The sequence below is a fragment of the Anolis carolinensis genome, chromosome 2 (assembly GCF_035594765.1).
Source record: "Anolis carolinensis isolate JA03-04 chromosome 2, rAnoCar3.1.pri, whole genome shotgun sequence".
NCBI lineage: Eukaryota > Metazoa > Chordata > Lepidosauria > Squamata > Dactyloidae > Anolis > Anolis carolinensis.
The window spans coordinates 190,934,253-190,954,824 of NC_085842.1; the positions used below are offsets into that span (position 1 = coordinate 190,934,253).

At 40.9% G+C, this 20,572-nt stretch overlaps 1 protein-coding gene across 8 annotated transcripts in view; it reads left to right on the forward strand.

The window, feature by feature from the left end:
- rimklb (ribosomal modification protein rimK like family member B) overlaps positions 1–20,572 on the forward strand; it is a 54,834-nt gene that overhangs the window by 8,224 nt on the left and 26,038 nt on the right. For all 8 annotated transcript variants that reach the window (XR_010003168.1, XR_010003172.1, XR_010003173.1 and 5 more), the window contains 2 exons: positions 13,530–13,760; positions 20,131–20,217. Coding sequence is in view for 2 of the 8 variants with exons in the window: in XM_016991160.2 (XP_016846649.1) it covers positions 13,530–13,760; positions 20,131–20,217 (318 nt within the window). In the remaining 6 variants the exon portion in view is untranslated. The remainder of the gene's footprint in view (positions 1–13,529; positions 13,761–20,130; positions 20,218–20,572) is intronic.

Consider the following 20,572-nt stretch of genomic DNA (forward strand, 5'->3'; position numbering starts at 1 on the left):
TGAGTTTATTCAGCTGATAGTAGTAAGATGTGTTCTAGTGCTGTTCACTATCTCAAGAGTGTTGCTTTTATAAACAATAATAATAATAATAATAATAATTTCATTTTTGTATCCTGCATCCATCTCCCCAAAGAGACCCAGTGCGGCTCACATGGGGACAGGCCCAACAACACAAGTTAAAACACATATGCTTTTGGGCATATGCTTTTGTCCCTCTGTCTGTACTTAGAAAAAGTTGATTTAGAGTTGAAAGAAACAGCTATTTTAAATTTCTAAAATCTGTTAATTTTGATAAATAGTTTCATTGGGTGGGGTAGCTGTAATCATGTTGCTAACAACATGTATTTGATACAAAGAAATATGAGGGAGGGATTTTTCCTTGGCCTTTCCCAGGCTTTTCAGCCACAAAGACACTCAGAGCATCTTCTAAAATGTTAATTTGCCCTCAGTCTCACACTCTACATATAAATAAGATGTAATAAATAGAACACGATGGAGCTGTGTCTGACTGACTGCCTCCCACTCAACAGCCAGCAGAATGGCAGTTGATGATAGTGGGAGGGGCTCTCAACAGCAGCTGGACAAGACATGATGGTGCTTTGTCTGGTTGGCTGCCTCCCACTCAGTGGCTAGAGGATTTCAGAGAAAGCTAGAGTGGAACTTTTTCCTTTTGTCCTTTCTCCATCTGGTAAATGCTTTAAAAATTACAAAGGCTTTTGCCAACTGATTGCTGATGGAGTTGCTACCAGTCAAGTGCTACATTTTCTCTAGTGATTGATTTTTAAACTCTTTATTTTTACTTGTGTATTTTCCTGTGTTGAAGCTGTTCCTTTACCTATTAAGAATTGATATTTTGTATTGCTTTTGATTGTTTTTTAATTTAGTATATATGGCGAGCCACTTAAATGCCATTTTTGTGAGAAATGAACAATATAAATCTCTCCCCCACACACAAACACTTATAAATAGCCAGTCCTCTGCCATCATGGTCTTCTGTTTTGGCACTAGTTTTTTATTATTTTAAGTTATTGCCATTCATATTGGCAGGGTGAGCCAACCTCAGACGCTTTCAATATCTTTGGTGAGTGTGGCCTATCATTTTGATATAAGGGAAGCTCAACATGTTCTGGGAACTTAGTCCAGAGGGAGATTAGGTGAAATTGGGGATGAATGTGAGTTTTAAAGGCCATTTTAATGTATTTATTGTATTTTAATTCTACTTTTACCATATGGTTACTATTTAATTGTTTTTTAACTTTTACATTGCACTTTTAAAACTTGTCTAGTGTGGCGTGTTAGCTACCTTGAGTCCTCCTGGGGAGAAAGGTGGGGTATAAATAAAGATGATGCTGATCATCATCATCATAATTGGTTCAGGAATAAGCATTTTGTGTGTCACATTCCTTAAGCTGTGATTAGAAATGATAATGTAACAACATTTTAAGTCTTAAAAAATAAGAACTGTGTTACAGGGCAACTATTTAAGACAGTGGTTCTCAGTCCATGGGTCCCCAGGTGTTTTGGCCTACAACTCCCAGAAATCCCAGCCAGTTTACCAGCTATTAGGATTTCTGGGAGTTGAAAGCCAAAATATCTGGGGACCCACAGGTTGATAACCACTGATTTAAGGAGATTAGGACTGTCCACTCAGTTGAACCAGAAAGCAAAGTAGCTAGTGAGTTATTTCAAATTTGGTGCGGCACAAACTTGACAGACAGTAGTTTGCTGAATCATTCTTCACTAGTTTGAAATTACAAAGTCTTTGAGGATAGCCCCATTTATAACACTTTATAGGAGCCAGCTAGGAAGTTACTACTATAGTTGAATTATTATTTGCCTACAGTGGTTGTAGTGGTAAGCTGGCTGGCTATGTACATTATGTGCCCCTAAGGCTGAATGTAGGAATACCCACAAGACTTCAAACAGATTTCTCTTATTTGGGAATCATTAATCCACAGTATTTTATGTTACCAGAATTTAGCTCCAATTTTTTAGCCCTCATCCAAACATTGTCATATCTCAAGCATTAATTGACTATACAGTTAATGGTTGGAAACAGTGTTCTACATGACTCAACCCATATTGACTAGTTTCCTTAGCATTGTCATTTTGTGTCTGTTACTTCCAGAGCCCTACTTTGTTGTCTAGTTGAGTTCTTGGGGATGGGGAGATGGTGGGGTGGACCCTTCCTTACATGCTCTTGAGAATGCAGCTGCCAGCCTTTGCAGTCTCCTCCTTGCAATCCAACCCCCAGCAAGGAAGAAAGGAAGACCAGCAAGGAAGAAAGGCTCTAACATCAGACAAAGGATGGTGCAGGAGGGGGAGTATGGCAGTGTTGATTGAAGCCTTCCTTGTTTGCCTGGGCTTGAAGCAACGGCTGACAGAGCCCCATTTTCAGGCCTAGGCTACGGAGAGCTGGTAACAAGGAAGAGATTGCAAATGGGGCTCTGGCAGCAGCCTCCTCAAGAACAAGTAAGGAAGAAAGGGTTCAACACTGGGTAAAGGGAGGGAGCAGGAATGGTGGCATTGGATCCTTGCTTCCTTACCTGCTTTTGAGACGAAAGAAGCCCTGTTCGCAGGCTGGATTGCAAGGAGGAGGCAACTAAAGCAAGCAGGTCAGTGAAGGTGGGGGAGGGAAACTCCATCACTGGCTCCTCATGAGAAGGCAAGGGAACACAAAATAAAAAATGTAAATGTTAGTTATTTAAAATCAGTTTTATTTCTTTATATGTGATTGGACTTGATGGATCTCCATGATGCATCCAATTTTTGCTTTAGTGGTCTTAAAGTCTGGGAACCACTGAAAGAAACCCTGCAAGACTGTCCGCTCTCTCATATTATTTCTGTTCTTGCAATAGAACCATTAGCAGAATTAATAAGAAAAATATTAAAATTCAAATCATAAAAAATAAAAATGTTGCACATAAAATAACTATTTTATTGTATTAAATCAAAAACAATGTTTAGGGCAACTGCTGTTGATTTTGAAAAAGTTTCAGACATATACAGGACTCAAAATAAATTACGTTAAATCAAAAATATTAGCTCTAAACATGTCCAGGAAATACCAATTAAATCTACAGGGAATGTCCAATTTATCAATTTGTTTCTCAGAATTTAGAGGTCCCTATGTAGACTTGTCCATAGCTGTATGGTATACAGTAGAATACTGCAGAGGTGAAAGGATCCCTCCTGACCTTCACTGAAAGTAGCATTTGTTGGATTTTCTTAGTGGGTCTGTGGATAGTTTGTAGGTTGTGTTTCTTCATCAGTTCTTCTGATGAAGGAAAGGCAAAGTTTTCAAAATGGCGAAAAAACTTGGAAGTATTAATAGCTGAAGGGAAATCCTTAAGATTTATCAATAGTATCAAGTATAGTCACCTGTTACTGGGTTATCACTACCCAATTTAGAATTTTCCTAAGCTGCATTCCAATAGATGTAATTAGGAAATTTTGCAAAAAAAAAGAAAAGAAAAAAAAGAGAATTCCATAGCCTGGATACCAATATAGGCACACTATTTAATCATCAGACAGATTTTTTTAAAGCCACAATTATGATGATGATTAGAAAGAATAGACAACCTATTCCTAGAAGTGTATGGTTCAGATATAAAAAGCTGCTAGCGCCAGCACCCTGAATAAATGTTCTTTACAAATGGCCACCTGTTCATTGTAGCACACCAAAATCCTTGGTAGTTACCCTGGACCGTGCTCTGACTTACAAGAAGCATTGCTTGAATGTCAAGCAAAGAGAGGGTGATAGAAACAATATCATACGAAAGCTGACTGGCACAACCTGGGGATCACAACCAGATACACTGAAGATATCTGCCCTTGTTCTTTGGTACTCTGCTGCTGAGTACGCATTCCCAGTGTCTCACCACGCATCTCACCACGTTAAAACAGTGGATGTGGTTCTTAATGACATGCTGCATTATCACAGGATGTCAATGCCCTACATCACTGGAGAAGTGATACTGTTTAGCCAGTATTGCACTACCTGACATCTGCCAAGAAGTAGCAGCCTGCAATGAAAGGACCTAGGCAGTGATATCTCCAGCCCATCCCCTGTTCAGATATTAGCCAGCACGCCAACGCCTTAAATCAAGGAATAGTTTTCTAAGATCTACTCCTGAGTAAGCAAGAGTCCAAAAGTGAAAGGCTAAAACCCAGAACCTCAATTCATGGCTGATACCAAATGAGACACACTCTTCTGGGCACACAGAAGACTGGGCAACTTGAAATGCGCTGAACAGGTTGCACTCTGACACCACGAGATGCAGAGCCAACCTTAAGAAATGGGCCACAAAGTGGAGTCCACAACATGCAAGTGTGGAGAAGAGCAAACCACAGACTGCCTATTTCAAGGCAGTCTGAATCCTGCCATATGCACAATGGAGGACCTTCTAATAGCAGCACCAGAGGCACTCCCAAGTGGCCAGCTACTGGTCAAAGGACATTTAGTATAATGCAAAGATTTTAACTTTGTGTTTTAAATACATTACAACTGTATCCTCAGTTTGCTTCTGATACGATAAAAAATAACCTGCTCATTTGTTGACAAACCCAGATCTCTGAGATAGATGGTAGGTGGAATATTAAAATAAATTCCTCAAATAGATTTTGTTTAGAATTCATTTGTTATATAAATCTTTACAATGGTTTGAAATTTTCTTGAATGAAAGCACATCCACCCTTGAGTTCAGTCTCATTTTGCTTGCAATTAAAACTTACTGTGGTCATGCCTGCTATTGCTGGTGCTTTGGTAGGTCTTTTGTGGCTACTCTGATTGCTGTGATGAGGTGCCTTTGTTGCATGAGGCTCAGTCTATGCCACATATGTTTACATTGTTTGTGAGGGTGTATGTGTATACATAAACATCTCATAGAATTTGATGCTGATAAGAGTGGGCAGAAAAGCCCTATGAATAAATAAATGTTACCTCAACAGAAGAGAGATGGCTTACAATTGACAACAAAAGTAGAGAATGGGGGAGGGTGCTTTACTCTCTAGTCTTGCCGCTCCTCAAAGCATACACAAGATAGAGACGTATGTCCTTGAGGGATTTGAAGCCTGGATAACACTTTATCAAGTAGAAGTCTATACTATTCCTGGAGTTTAAACATATTATTCATGATTAATTGTGTTTTTGCTTTTGTATTGCAAAATCCAGCTTTGATCCTTTGCAAGCCAACAGGGAGGAGTACAGATTAACTAAATTAACTAAATATTTGTTTCAACCTACTCAGTGAGCTGCTTTGGTTCCCAAATTGTGAAATAGGTTGATTTACATTGAACAATTTGGCTTTGAACATGTGGTCTTCACAGACTGGTAATGTTCGGGTGACTGTTTCCCTACATCTAGGAGAATGGAACACTTGTGTCTATATTTTAAACATCTTTGTGGACTATATGGTAAAGTATGGTGTTTGGGAAGCAGAAAGTAAGGTGATCTTATAATCTGATCCAGGATAGTAAGTAGAATCTGATTAGTTGGCATGAGAATCATGAATGGGAGAAAGCAAGTGGAGTACATTGTGCAGTAGGAATGTCTCAACACTAAGAGAAGACCAATAGCTCTACATGTGAAAAATGTATGTGACTCTTATCAAAACTGATGATTCTGAGAATAAAAGCATTGCTGATATTTGGGAAAGTTTTGAAGGAGAAAGAAACGAGGTATACCATTGTAGTGACATATTGCTTCCCACTCAGCCCAAAGAAACATATAACACTACTCTCAGACAAATGTGCCAGAATGTTAATGGAGGCAGTATATACAGTAAGGCCCCCATATCTGTGAGAGTTATGTTCCTTGTTGAAATCCTTCTTGAATTTGTGGCTACCTGAAACTGAATTTGACAAGATTACATTAAAATAGCATGCCATAGGGCCATCCTGTAGAACAGTGGTTCCCAAGCTTACTTGGCCTACCGCCCCCTTTCTAGAAAAAATATGACTTAGTGCCCCCTGGAAAGGGGGGCGTGGCTTAGAGGGGTGGGCATGGCTCCTGCTCAAGAGGGCGGGGCTGAGCCTCTCCCCTAGTCCAAGATGCAGGGCTGCGAGAGGAGGTGGGCAGGGCCACAAATGGGCGGCCAGGGCTGGGATGGACGGAGTTACGAGCTCTGAGGCAGGGCTGAGCTTCTATCCCTGTCCTGCGGTGCCTGCCAGGAACAGTGGGCGGGGCCTCTTCCCAAGTGCCTGACGGGGCTGGACCTCTATACCCACCCCCGTGTTCTAACAAGCACCTCAGGGGAGGTATACAGAGGCTCAGCCCTGTCTCGCGCTCTTGGGAAGAGGCCCCGCCCCCTTCCCTAGCTCTCAACAAGCGCCTCATGAGACAAAACAAATGAAACTAAAAACGAACAGCAATTCTATACAAATGCACAACACTAGTGCAGACTAACCACACAAATCTTAACAAAATCACATATGTTGTATCCAGTTAGTGTACCCCTGCTGTCAAAATAGAGCAGACATGTCAGTGGAAGATAGGAAGTGAGAAATTTCTCCTCCCATAGGCTGTCTTTCCAACTCTTACCCTATGCAGAAAGGTCTCTCAAACTTATTGCGAAGCTGCAAGGAGTTGATAACAACAACAATTTATTGATTAGCCAGTTGGCCTTATCAAAGACAGACAATACAAAAACAACATACAACATACATCTGGTTCACTTAAAATAAAATACAGATATACAGGTATCTGCCTGCTTGATGCCATTGTACTTTAGCTAAAGATCTATGCATCAACTATCCTCATCTCCCCTGCACTGCACCCCAATCTGATCTATGTACTCTGATATCCTTTTAGCAGCTTTAAACAAATACAGGGCCACTTTTGTTGTCAGAGTGGGGTTATGACCGGCTAACAAAAATGAAGTTTTGGCCTCAATAGCCCAGCCTGTTTTATTACCAATAAAAGGCCATAAGTAGCAAGGAGCTGATAGCATTTTTCTCTTTTAAAGAAGTGCTTTAAAAGCATTCAGTCATTTAAAGTAGAAATGATAAAATCGGAGTTGGAAGAGATCTCGTGGGCCATCCAGTCCAACCCCCTACCAAGAAGCAGGAAAATCGTATTCAAAGCACCCCTGACAGATTGCCATTCAGCCTCTGCTTAAAAGCCTCCAAAGGAGGAGCCTCCACCACACTCTGGGGCAGAGAGTTCCACTACCAAACAGCTCTCACAGATAGGAAGTTCTTCATAATCTTCAGGTGGAATTTCCTTTCCTGTAGTTTGAAGCCGTTGTTCCATGTCCTAGTCTCCCGGGCAGCAGAAAACAAGCCTGCTTCCTCCTCCCTATGATTTCCCCTCTCATATTTATACATGGCCATCGTGTTTCCTCTCAGCCTTCTCTTCTGCAGGCTAAACGCGCCCAGCTCTTTAAGCCGCTCCTCATAGGGCTTGATCATTTTAGTCGCCCTCCTCTGGACACCTTCCAGCTTGTCAACATCTCCTTTCAATTGCGGTACCCAAAACTGGATACAGTATTCCAAGTGTAGTCTGACAAAGGCAGAATAGAGGGTTAGCATGATTCATGACTATGAGTTCCCATTGTGCACCCTTAAAATGTTTTCATTTAATGTCATATTTTGTATTGTTAGAGTGCTTGGAAATTTGCTTTGAAATAATCTCCATCACTGTCTGTAGCCACAGCTGCTTATAAGCACATCAGCTGCAATGCGACAGTGTTTTCTTGTAACTAATGAAGTGTGCTGCAGCAGTGTCTGCCTTTTAAAGCTTCTTTTGTAAAATTATTGGAATATAGGATTTAGCAAGAGGCAGCATATGGATTGGCTTGATAGTCTGTTTTTAAACAGGAGGTTGAAAAATCTCTGGATGGGCACAACAAAGAGGATCATAAGCTGCATGTAGGGCCTTTTATCTTTACTGCAAAGTGAGTTCTGTCATTTATCCAGAGTGACAAGAAAACAGGAGAAACAACAATTTTCCAATATAGTGGGAGAGGCAATAATCATTTCAGGAATTGTTCCTTTTATCTGTACGTTTTTTCAAGTTGCTAAGATATCAAGAGGAGGGGCATTCCAAAGTTTTCTTGCCTCGCAGCAAGTACGATTTTATTGGAACTCATAATCCAGCGTAAGAACAGAAAAAAATTTAAAAAGAGAAGACTGCATGTTTTTATGCACTTTTTCCATTGCTGGAAAGTATCTTAGAGGGAAAATTGTTCATAATAAAAAGATGTTTGCCATTTCTCTTGTCTCACATCTTCTGACTGAGGAAAGCACTTCATAAGGCATAAGAAAAATGCCAAAACAGGTTATTTTCTATTTCCTCTTGCTCTGTCCTCTCCCATAAGATTAAGAAGTTTTTTTTATTAATTGTTTAGTATAATTCTGCATTATGAGATATTGGGGTATTATGTGCCTTGAAATCATTTCCAATTTATGGCTATCCTAAGATAAAACTATTACAGAATTTTCTTGGCATCCTCTGAAGCTGAGAGAATGTAGTTTACTGAAGGTTATTCAGTAGGCTTCCATGGCTGAGTAGTTTTGAACTCTGGTCTACAGAGCTGTAGTTCAATATTCAGATTACTTCACCATCCTGACTCTTGTCAGGCTGTATGATAGAAATCAAGAAAAATACATTAAAATTATGTAAAGCAATAAGTAGACTTTTAACTATTCACCTTTATTGGAGGGGTGTTCCTGACATAACAGATAGCAATATTCTCTTTATTTTCCCTTTATTTCTTCTACCAGATGAAAGTTGGTGTAGCTTCTAAGTGGCAGACATATTCCCATTTCTGTTTGTTCAGAAGAGAAAGGGAGTAGTGTGAGAATGCAGCTGTAGCGGCCTGGCTTTCCTGTCACTTCAGCAGTTTCAAAATGGGCCAGCAGCAGCTACTGTTTATAAATGCTACCTTAGAGATAAATAAGGTCTGAGGTTCAAAAGTGGCATTTATACAGGGATCGTTAAATAATATTGAAGGAGGTCTCCATAAAGTCTTCTTAACGATTTTTCAAAAGATTCAGCTGGATAGTCTAAGTATGTAAGCATAATATGTTAGTGTTAGCCAGATCAAATATCTCAAGGAACTGGAGCTTTAATCATGTAGATATTGCTGAAAATGCAGGGCTGAATCCAAAAATAAACCCAAACAGCAAACTTGAGTTTTTCAGTGCAGCACAATCCCATCCAGTAGTCTCAGTCCTTCTTTTCTCTGCACTGCCCAGCTCACAATCACATTGTTTATTTTGTCTGGATTAAGTGTCATTTTTATTTTTTCTTCGTGTACTCTGTGAATGCACACTAATGGAGAGACTGCACCTGCGCAGGATCCAACGGATACTCTTCCAAGCTAAAGTTTGAAATTTAGCAGTAACCCCACCCCTCTCCCCAGAGGGTATATAAGGCGCCCTCCGCGCTCGCTCTCCAGTTCCTTTTTTTCCGCCGCAAAGCTCACTTCGGACTCTTCGTTCCTATGTCGACTACGCGCTTCAAGCGGTGCACTCAATGTGCTGCTAAAATTCCAGATTCCGACGGCCACGCTAAGTGCCTTTTCTGCCTCGGCAAAAGTCACGTCGTTGGTACCTTCGGCCTCGTTACGGCCTCGTCTTCACGAAGGTGGTGGCCGTTGTGGCAGCACATCTAAGAAAACAGGGCATAATGATCTTCCCCTATCTGGACGATTGGATGATTGTCTCATCCGATCCCTCGTCCCTTCAAACCCACGTCTCTCAAACCCTCTCTCTTCTACAACGGCTGGGCCTTCAGTTAAACTCCGAAAAATCCCAGCTCCTCCCGGCCACAGAAATCCGCTTCATCGGGGCTCTCTTCAACTCCCTCGCGGAAACTGCCTCCCTGCCGAAGGACAGGTTCCTAGCCCTTCAGCAACACCTTCTCCTCCTCCTCCGCAACCGCAGGGTTCGAGTCCACTCTGTCCAGGTCCTCCTGGGTCATATGGCTTCCACGGTCATGGTCACCCCTTTTGCCAGGCTGCGTCTCAGACCTCTTCAAAGATGGCTCATAGACTCTTTCAAACCCCATCGGCACTCCAGCTCGATGTTTCTCACGGTACCGGACCAAGTTCGCCTCTCCCTTCGTTGGTGGCAGGACCCGGAGAACGTTTGTGTGGGACTTCCCTTCCATTCCCCACTTCCGTCAGTCACCATCACGACCGACGCCTCCAATTTTGCGTGGGGAGCGCACATGTCGAACCTCACTGTCAGGGACCTTTGGTCCGCCCAAGAGAAGTCTCACCACATAAACTTTCTAGAACTATTATCAATCTTCAAAGCTCTCCGAGCGTTTCCTCGCTTTCTTCCCCACAAGACTGTTCTAATCCAGACAGACAACGTAGTAGCCATGTACTACATCAACAAACAAGGAGGTACGGGCTCGAGGAAGCTCATGGCTCTCTCAGTGGACATCTGGCTATGGTGCATAGCGAGACACATAACCCTCTCGGCGGTTCACCTACCGGGTGCCCAAAACACGCTAGCGGACTCTCTAAGCAGAATAACGACCTCCCCCACGAGTGGCGTCTCGATCCCGAAGTCCTGCAAGCCGTCTTCGACGACTGGGGTTGGCCAGCCCTAGATCTCTTTGCCTCCCCCTCGAACTCTCAACTTCCTCGCTTCGGAGCGAGACTCCCTCCAAACTCGATTCTGGGCTGTCTCGGAGACGCATTTCTTCTCGACTGGACTCTCGAACCCGTCTATCTCTTTCCTCCCTTCCCTCTGATTTCGAGGGTGATAGAGAGACTCTATCTAACGCCGACATCGGCCATCCTGATTGATCCTGCATGGCCACGCCAACCGTGGTACCCAACTCTATTCCACATGTGCGCGGGGTCTCCTCGCACTCTCCCGACTCTCCCTCATCTTCTTTCTTCGCAGAGGGGACAAGTGCTCCACCCCGACGTTCCCTCTCTACACCTAACGGCTTGGAGGATACTTCCATAAATTCTCTCCACCCGGACCTGCAGGCGATCCTCCCTGCTGCTCATAAGCCGGCTACGTCAAGGGCCTACGCCTACAAGCTTGCTAAATTTCAAACCTTTCTTCGGGACCGAGACGTCGATCCCTCCTCCACTTCGATCCCGCTAGTTCTGGACTTCCTACTTTCTCTTGCGGATCGTCAACTCTCTCTGGCCTCGATGAAATCCTATCTCGCTGCTCTCTCCTGGCATTTCCAACATCAAGGACAACCTTCTCTTTTCTCTAACAACCTCATTAAGACTTTTCTTCGAGGTTACAACAATCTCCGACCTCCAGTTCAACCTCCGACCCCTGGGTGGAGCCTTGAACTCGTCCTTTCTCAACTGGCTTCAGCTCCCTTTGAACCCATGGCCTTTGCCGACCTTCACCTTCTCTCTTGGAAGACTGCCTTTCTAGTTGCCATCACCTCCGTGTGCAGACCGTCGGAGTTGGCTGCCCTTCGGGTGGACGAGCCCTACCTCTGTTTCCACCACGACAGGGCCGTTCTTCACCCGGACATCACCTTCCTGCCTAAGGTGGTCTCCGCCTTCCACCTTAACCAGGATATAATACTTCCTGCTTTCTTTCCTAACCCTTCTTCTGCCTTGGAACGGAAACTTCATCTCCTGGATGTCAGAAGAGCTCTCCTCTTCTACAGAGACAGAACTAAAGACATACGTAAGTCACCTAGACTTTTTGTGGCTTATGCTACCCATAAGCTGGGCGAACCACTTTCTTCTCAAAGACTTTCACACTGGATTGCTCAGGCTATTGAACTGGCCTACCAGCTGGCTAAATGCCCGCCCTCCCCTTCGATTCGCCCTAGATCGACGAGAGGTCTTTCTACTTCTACTGCCTTCCTGCGGGGCATCCCTCTCGACTCCATCTGTCGAGTGGCTACCTGGTCTACCCCATCCACCTTCGTTTCACACTACAGGATGGACTCAAAGAACCTCAGGGACTCGGCCTTCGCCAGGTCCATCCTTTCCTCCTGCCTTTCCTAACGTTCTTTGCTTTACTCAAAGCCAGTTTTCATGCTTTCTTTCCAAGTTCATTTATGTCACTCAAGGTGTATTGACATGATATGTCGGTTGTTTTTCAATCTAGAGCTTGTGTACTATACTTACCCATTACACTGTGGTTTTTTCCTCGATACTTCTACCTCCCAGTACCTGCATTCAGGGAAACTGATATATACTTACCTCTGTCATTCCTACTGACTATTGCTCACATGCAATGTTGTGATTGCCTTACTTTCTGAATCCTAATGGCTAGGATATGTTCTGCACTGTATGTTGTTGTGCTTTTTGCCATTGCACTTGCCTTTCGACCTTGTGCTTAAATAAAGGTGTTGTTTGGACACTCAACTCGTTGTCGGGTTTGCTATGTCCCACCTGCCTATACCTCAGCTTGCTAGTCTCCATTAGTGTGCATTCACAGAGTACACGAATAAAAAGGACAGGTTGCTTACCTGTAACTGTGTTTCTTCGAGTGTACTATGTGAATTCACACAATCCCGCCCTTCCTTCCCCACGTGCAAACCTCTCCCTTTCTCGTCGCCTTTGCGGCGTAGGAACTGGGGAGTGAGCGCGGAGGGCGCCTCTTATACCCTCTGGGGAGAGGGGCGGGGTTACCGCCAAATTTCAAACTTTAGCTTGGAAGAGTATCCGTTGGAGCCTGCGCAGGTGCAGTCTCTCCATTAGTGTGAATTCACAGAGTACACTCGAAGAAACACGGTTACAGGTAAGCAACCTGTCCTTACCTTCATGATCAAAGTAATCTTTGCCCCATAACCAGACCTGAAGCTACTAAACAGTTTCTCACCTCACATTGAATATTGGATAATTTCAAGTAGTCCATTTCAGTGGGATGTTGAAAATTATCTCGTATGATGGATTACATCTTTTTAACACGGATCTCACCACTGCCTAGTCTGTGCATCATATAATTATGCCCTGTTGTAAAGAGTAATTTTAGAAGTCACTAAAGGCAAGAACAAGTGGAAAGGTATCCATTACATTGAACATGCCATTACCAGTTTTAACTCAGCTAGACTTGTATCAACTTTGGCAACAAGTTCAGCTTGGTTATAACTTATTTTATATGTAAATGTGAAAATTGGTCACCTTAGACTACAAGCCAATCCATGCTTTCCACTCAGAGGCAAGAATTTAATAATGTAAAGTTCAACTGAGATCCAGAGGTTAGAAACTGAGATGCCTTTCTATCTTGTCTTTAATATTTTCTCTTATTTAGGGTGTTCCTGAAACATCACATTAATAAGTTTGAAAGACTTCAGCTTTTTGGACTTGTTTTTCTGAGAAGTTTGATAATCTGTCCTTTTGGTGGATTAGAAATTTGATGACCTCAGATGAGATGGCTACCTCACTTGGGACTCTCAGAATAATGAGAATTTTACATGTAAAAAATGTTGGTTTGGACTATTCACGTGCATGAGAGCTGAATAAATACCGTATTTACTAATGGGAAGATGAACTGAAGAAGTAGTGTTTCTTTTTGTACTTCCTTTTGGGATTTTGGTCTGGTTTACATCAGATTGCCATCCTGTTCTCTCTTTGTTACAGGTCTCCGAGTCAATGGGGAACTCATCACAGCTTATCCACAGGTAGTGGTTGTTCGTGTGCCAACACCATGGGTCCAAAGTGACAGTGACATTACAGTTCTTCGCCATCTAGAGAAGATGGGTTGCCGTCTAATGAACCGCCCCCAAGCCATACTCAATTGTGTCAACAAATTCTGGACTTTCCAAGAGCTGGCTGGACATGGTGTACCTCTTCCAGACACTTTTTCCTATGGTAAGTCATTGAATTAAAAGAAAATGATGTTCCATAGTAAGTGTCCATCTTACTAAGACTCTGGGAAGTTCAGGAAATGGTATCCTGAAGGATTTTTCAAAAACTAGAAATCATGTACGGTTTAATTATTGATACATTACATGTTATTTTGTTCATTTGAAGACAAATACACCACTTCTCACAGTCCTTGGAGTGTAGTAATGATTTAAGCTGCCATTCCAACATTTGCTGCCTGGTAAATTGTGAATTAATCAATATCTCCCATTTTTCATGTCATGTAAGACCAAGAAAAACAGGACGTACTACAATTCATACATTCCACTGAGACAAACATTATATCTGCTTGCTTGACAATAGAGGAGACTTGACCACAAAATTTATTGATTTATTTGTTGTATTTATATTCCTCCCTTCTCACCCCAAAGGGGACTCAGAGTGGCGCAAAATGAGTGAGACACTTTGTTTAGAAAGCAGCATTCCTCATTTGATGGGTGGGAATACAGCTCTCACCCTACCAAGTGGGGGCAGTAGCCAAACGATCCTAGAGAATAACAGATTCAGGAAAGCAGGTTGAAATCATTACTCTTCTCAGGATTATGTATAGAATCTATCTATCTATCTATCTATCTATCTATCTATCTATCTATCTATCTATCTATCTATCTAAATGTAATGTGGATAATTAGGACCAAGTTAACAACAAAACCACTGGACCAAATCACACCAAATTTGGCCACAATACTCATCACTTTCCAGGGAGTTACCATTTTAAAAAAAGGGAAAGAAAACAGACAAGACCAGAAAAATCCCCCCCCCCCCAAAAAAAACACAACAACACTCTCTACGTGTTCAAGAAATCTCCTGCTTACCCTGCCCACCTTCAGCACTCTTCCTTCTCCATATCTGTGGGCATCTGTGGCCAGTTAATGGAGGCATATTCAGCCAGGTTGGGCAAGTCCTCCAGCACCCGGGCCTGAAACAACAGTGTGGAGGAGGAGGTGGTGGAGGAGAGAGAAGCAGGATGACAAGGAGGCACTGCTGCTGCTCCATGCTGAGAGCCAGATCTGGCTGCCGAGCGCTCGCATGGGGAGACTTTTGCGAGGCCAGGCCACTGAGTGCTCTCCTCCGCCCTCACCCTCACCGCTCCGGCTCCACTCAGCGCCCTTCCACAAAACTCCCACTGGCTCCCACAAAACCTGGCTCCAAGCATTAAAAAACATCAGGTCAGTAAATAAAGAACAACACTCTGAAAACTGGAATTCCAGACAAGAAACAATCAACAAAGAATTGTCTCAGGCAGGAATAATGATGAAGATGATGATGATTATTATTATTGTTGTTGTTGTTGTTGTTGTTGTTGTGGTGTTTTTGACCAGGTGGTCACTCACAGTAAAGGCAGATAATCTACAATATCTGCTTTGAATTGGGTTCTCTGAGTCCACACTGCCATACAGTTGTTGTTGTTGTTGTTGTTGTTATTATTATTATTATTATTTATTCTAAGACATAGTAAACAAGATAGATATGCTGGATTTCGTATCACAAAATCACAAGTCGAACACTTCCCAAGTGTCTAGGACTGTGATATATTTTCGGATGATGCGCGTAGATCCCAGTAAGGTGGCCTTTTGCAGTTGGCAGATTGTAATTTTGTCAAATGTCTATTGTTTCCAAATGCCGGCTGAGATCTTTTGGGATGGCACCCAATAATAATAATAATAATAATAATAATAATAATAATAATTATTATTATTATTATTATTATTATAATTATTATATTATATTATATTATTAATTATTATTATTATTATTATTATTATTAGCAACATTTATATCCTGCCCTTCTCACCCCAAAGGGTGGCTTACAAGTGATGTGTACATACAATATATTATTAACATAGCACAATATAAGCATTATAAATTACTATATTGTAATATTATGTCATATAAATATACAATTATAATAGTGTATTATTATATTGTATTACATTATAATATTATTATCAATGTTATATGTATATATAATACATTATATTATTAGTATATCATAATATGAGTATGGTAGAGTCTCACTTATCCAACATTCACTTATCCAACATTCTGAATTATCCAACGCAGTGTGCCTTTTAGTAGTCAATGTTTTTGTAGTCAATGTTTTCAATACATTGTGATATTTTGGTGCTAAATTCGTAAATACAGTAATTGCTACATAGCATTACTGCGTATTGAGCTACTTTTTCTGTCAAATTTGTTGTATAACAAATAACAACAAATTGTATAACAACAAATTTGAGCTTATGTGTTGTCGAAGGCTTTCATGGCCGGGATCACAGGGTTGTTGTATGTTTTCCGGGCTGTATGGCCATGTTCCAGACTTAGCCATACAGCGTGGAAAACATAGAACAACCCTTTTGGTGCTTAATTTGTAAAATCATAACCTAATTTGATGTTTAATAGGCTTTTCCTTAATCCCTTCTTATCCAACATATTTGCTTATCCAACATTCTGCCAGCCCGTTTATGTTGGATAAGTTTTTTTTTTTTTCGTGTCAGGAGCAATTTGAGTTGCTTCTGGAGTGAGAGAATTGGCCGTCTGCAAGGACGTTGCCCAGGGGACGCCCGGATGTTTTGATGTTTTTACCATCCTTGTGGGAGGCTTCTCTCATGTCCCCTTATGGAGCTGGAGCTGATAGAGGGAGCTCATCCACGCTCTCCCCGGGTGGGATTCGAACCTGGCAGCTTTCAGGTCATCAACCCAACCTTCAAGTCACTTAGTCCACTACGCCATCTGGGGGCTCCATGTTGGATAAGTGAGACTCTGCTGTATTATATATTATGATATTGTTAATATTGACACAGGAGACATAGTGGAATGATGTCTTCCTGGCCCCCTTAATCCAGTTCAAAACAGATAGTGTGGGATTTTATGGGCAACTTGAATACCGTTGAATAACTTTCCAGCTTCAAAGCCTGACTGATTCATACCTAGGGGATTCCATTGTTGGCCAAGCCTGGCTACTTCATACAGGGGATTCCATTGTTATCCAACTTGAATACTATTAAATACCCTTGCAGCTTCAAACCCTGAATGATTCATACCTAGGGGGCTCCATTGTTGGCCAACTTGAATACCATTGAATATCTTTGGATCTTCAAAGCCTGGCTGCTTCATACCTGGGGACTCGATTTTTGGCCACCTTGAATGCCAGGTAACCCCCCCCCCCCTTAGGACTGTGCCATAGCAACGTGTGGCCGGACATAGCTAGTTACATATATATTTTGCATGTTCCTATATACATCTATATACAGTAGAGTCTCACTTATCCAACACTCGCTTATCCAACATTCTGGATTATCCAACGCATTTTTGTAGTCAATGTTTTCAATACATTGTGATATTTTGATGCTAAATTCATAAATACAGTAATTACTACATAGCATTACTGCGTATTGAACTTCTTTTTCTGTCCAATTTGTTGTATAACATGATGTTTTGGTGCTTAATTTGTAAAATCATAACCTAATTTGATGTTTTAATAGGCTTTTCCTTAATGCCTCCTTATTATCCAACATATTCGCTTATCCAACATTCTGCCGGCCCGTTTATGTTGGATAAGTGAGACTCTACTGTATATAAAAATGTAATGTGCGTTTTTCCCATGGAGTAAACAACAAAACCACTGAACCAAATCACACCAAATTTGGCCACAAAAGACATACTCATCAAATTTATGTCTTTCAATCAATCAAATAAACCTAGAATTTTTTTTGTTGAACAACACTCTGAAAACAGGGGAATTCCAGATATGAAACAATCAGGGTCAGCTAACATCTCCCAATAAAAGATTTGTCCAGGAGGAAGCAGCCAGGCTTTGAAACTGAAAGGCCATTACATGCTAATAATTCTGGCTAATTGCAGCATTCATACTTGCCTCCAACAGATTAAAAAAAGGAACAACCAGAAATATTGTATATCCACAAGCTTAATAACATATACTAACTACCACCAGTTACTCAGTACTTTTCCCCCCCATACCACCACACTTTGCCACAGCAACGCATGGTAGGACACAGCTAGTTTGAATATAAAAATACACCAAAGTCTGCAAAATGTCTGATTCTTATTTCTGGTAATTACTTTTATTTTACAACCCTTTAGAATGCTGAAGCCTTTCTATTTGATAAGAATATTTAAAAAACAAAAGCTGCATGAGAAGTAGATGAAGGTTTACTGAGCTTGTCATCAAGTATACAAAGAAATAAATGCAAGAATAAAATTAATTCCATATCCATATTTGTGGTAAAAATTGTCAACATATGTGGGTGTTATATTTTTTTAAAATTAACAAAATCTTTGACAAACCAATTGTATGAGAATAGAAGACTATAAGGTATTTTGTTTTTGTTTTGAAGTGATATTCTAACCATCGAATATAACAGTGTGAAAGAAACGTTGATACTAATGCAAAAATAACTGAAATACTAAATCTAGCCTGAGATTAGGAAAGGGCAACTTGCGTATACATTGTAGTCCCAAACTCCACGTGTCCCCAGAATAGCAATAGGGTGTGGAGAAGTTTAGGGTGTAAGATCTTGCTTACATTAAGTTTGCATGCAATCCTTTAAATCCTGCAGAACTTGAGCAGGTGGGAATGGGCACAAACTGATACATCGATGTGCTTGTTGATTCTGTTTTGACCTGCAGGATCAGTTTCAGAAACTCAGACAAGAATGGTGAGCTCTGTTTTTAACACCGTGGCATTTAAGCAATTTAGTCTTACAAGGTCCATATTTTTCCATTTGTGTCCCATTTACACACACCAATTTTGCAGGCTAGTTACTTCTAGTGCTATCCAATTTTTTAAAAGTAAAGTAAATCCTAAATGAGGGGAACCACATTTCTAGAAGTAGAATTTACTATTCAAACCAGGGCTGAGGCTCCTGCAGTCTTTGTTTTGACTCAAAAACTCAGATAATATGAGGAGAAATAAAGGTGACTTATAGCCATTTTGCTTTTTAGTAATGGGTGAACTGCTAGGTTAGTTCATTGAGGATTAATGAACTAACGCTTCTTCTCTTCTTACGAGAGAAGTGTCATCCGTGCTGTGATTCCCAGCTGTATTTCTTTTCAAGGTAGATGAAGCTGTGCATGTGCTGACTTGGCTAAAGGGCTATTTTAAATTGGTGACAGAAGTATTAACCCACCCTCCATCCTAAAATAACAACAATATACCAAAGTAAAAAACGGAAAGCCTTCTTTGATGTTTGTAATAATACAATGTCTGCATATTTGTCTATTTGTGGCAGCCATAACTCGAACATCGTGATTGAGGCCTCACAATTTAACAGAGTGCTTTTGATTGAGATACAGGATACCTTGTTGAATTTCAATTTGAAATTGCACATTGATGAGGAATGTCAGAAGCAAAGAAAAATGGGCAGCGAGGTGGGGGGCATTCACAATAGATCAAGAAACTTTGAAAAACGCCTCAGAAATCAGCAGTGCATTTGGCTGTTGGTAATGTTTCGGTGCAGGAAAAATCAAGAAATCAATTTCTTGATTCTTCCTGCTCTCACTTATCTTCCTTGAACAGAGAAGTTATGTGAAGAAGACTACATTGATACTTTTCAATGAAATTCATCACCATGACATTAATCATTCAAAATGGTTTGGAAGGCTATACTGTTGCCCAGTCATGTCACACCTTCCATTGCTCTGGAGCCTAGCTCCACACTTGATATTGAGGATGCAGAATCTTTGGCCCTTCTTAAATGCAAAAAAAGTGAGACTACCACAACTCATACTGAAACTTTTTTAAAGAACTTGAAAATAAGAAAGGGTTTGGTGAGGCACTCCCATTAAGATTTCTGAGGGTAAAGTATGATGGGAAAATAGAAGTGGGCTCTCTTATGTGTTGCTTTTAAAGTTATAAAAAAGGGAGTGGAAAAAAGAACTTTTTAAATTTAGTGATATTAGTATAAATCCAGGTAGTTTTGGGATACAGGTAATATATATACCGTAATATTAAAAATGAGTCTGCAGCTATAGTTCATAAGGATTTTAGGCTTCCAAATGTAAAAGACTTTTCAGTTGTCATTCAGTGCTGAGTCATAACAAGCAGTCATAACATTTTGGGAATATTTAAAGGGATAGAAAACAGGAGGTAGAATGTTGCCACTTTCTGAAAATTTCGAAGAATGAAAGAAATGAAATTTGAAATATGGAATGATAATGAATCAATGAAATTCCATACTATTTTCCTTAATCCTTGTTTTGGCCTTTGAACTAGCTGTTGCTGAATAGGACTAACAGAGTACTTGCGGTGCTTGGTCCCTAGGATAACAATGTTGTAATTATTTTTTATTACCAGGAGGTCATGAAAATTTTGCCAAAATGATTGATGAAGCCGAAGTGCTGGAATTTCCCATGGTTGTCAAGAACACACGTGGTCATAGAGGTTGGTATAAAAATCTGTTTGTAATTGCTAGAGTTCTGTATAACAATTGTTCTTTATCCAGAGTATTCTGGCTGTTTTGGAGAGCAAACTAGCCTGATATACACATAATTTAAATTTAGTCTTACCCCAAAATGATGTGAGTTGTTACAGGAAGTAGAAATGTCACTCCTTGCTCACATAAATTTCCTTACTAAGCTCTTCTATATTTATTGGCCTGTAGTTTATATAGTTAAGATACATATCCAGAAAAAAAATCACAAATGATCGGTTTTTCATATCCATTATATGTACATGGAATCCCCCATCCATGGCTGAAAATATTGCCTAAATAAATAAATACAACCCCAAAAGCAAA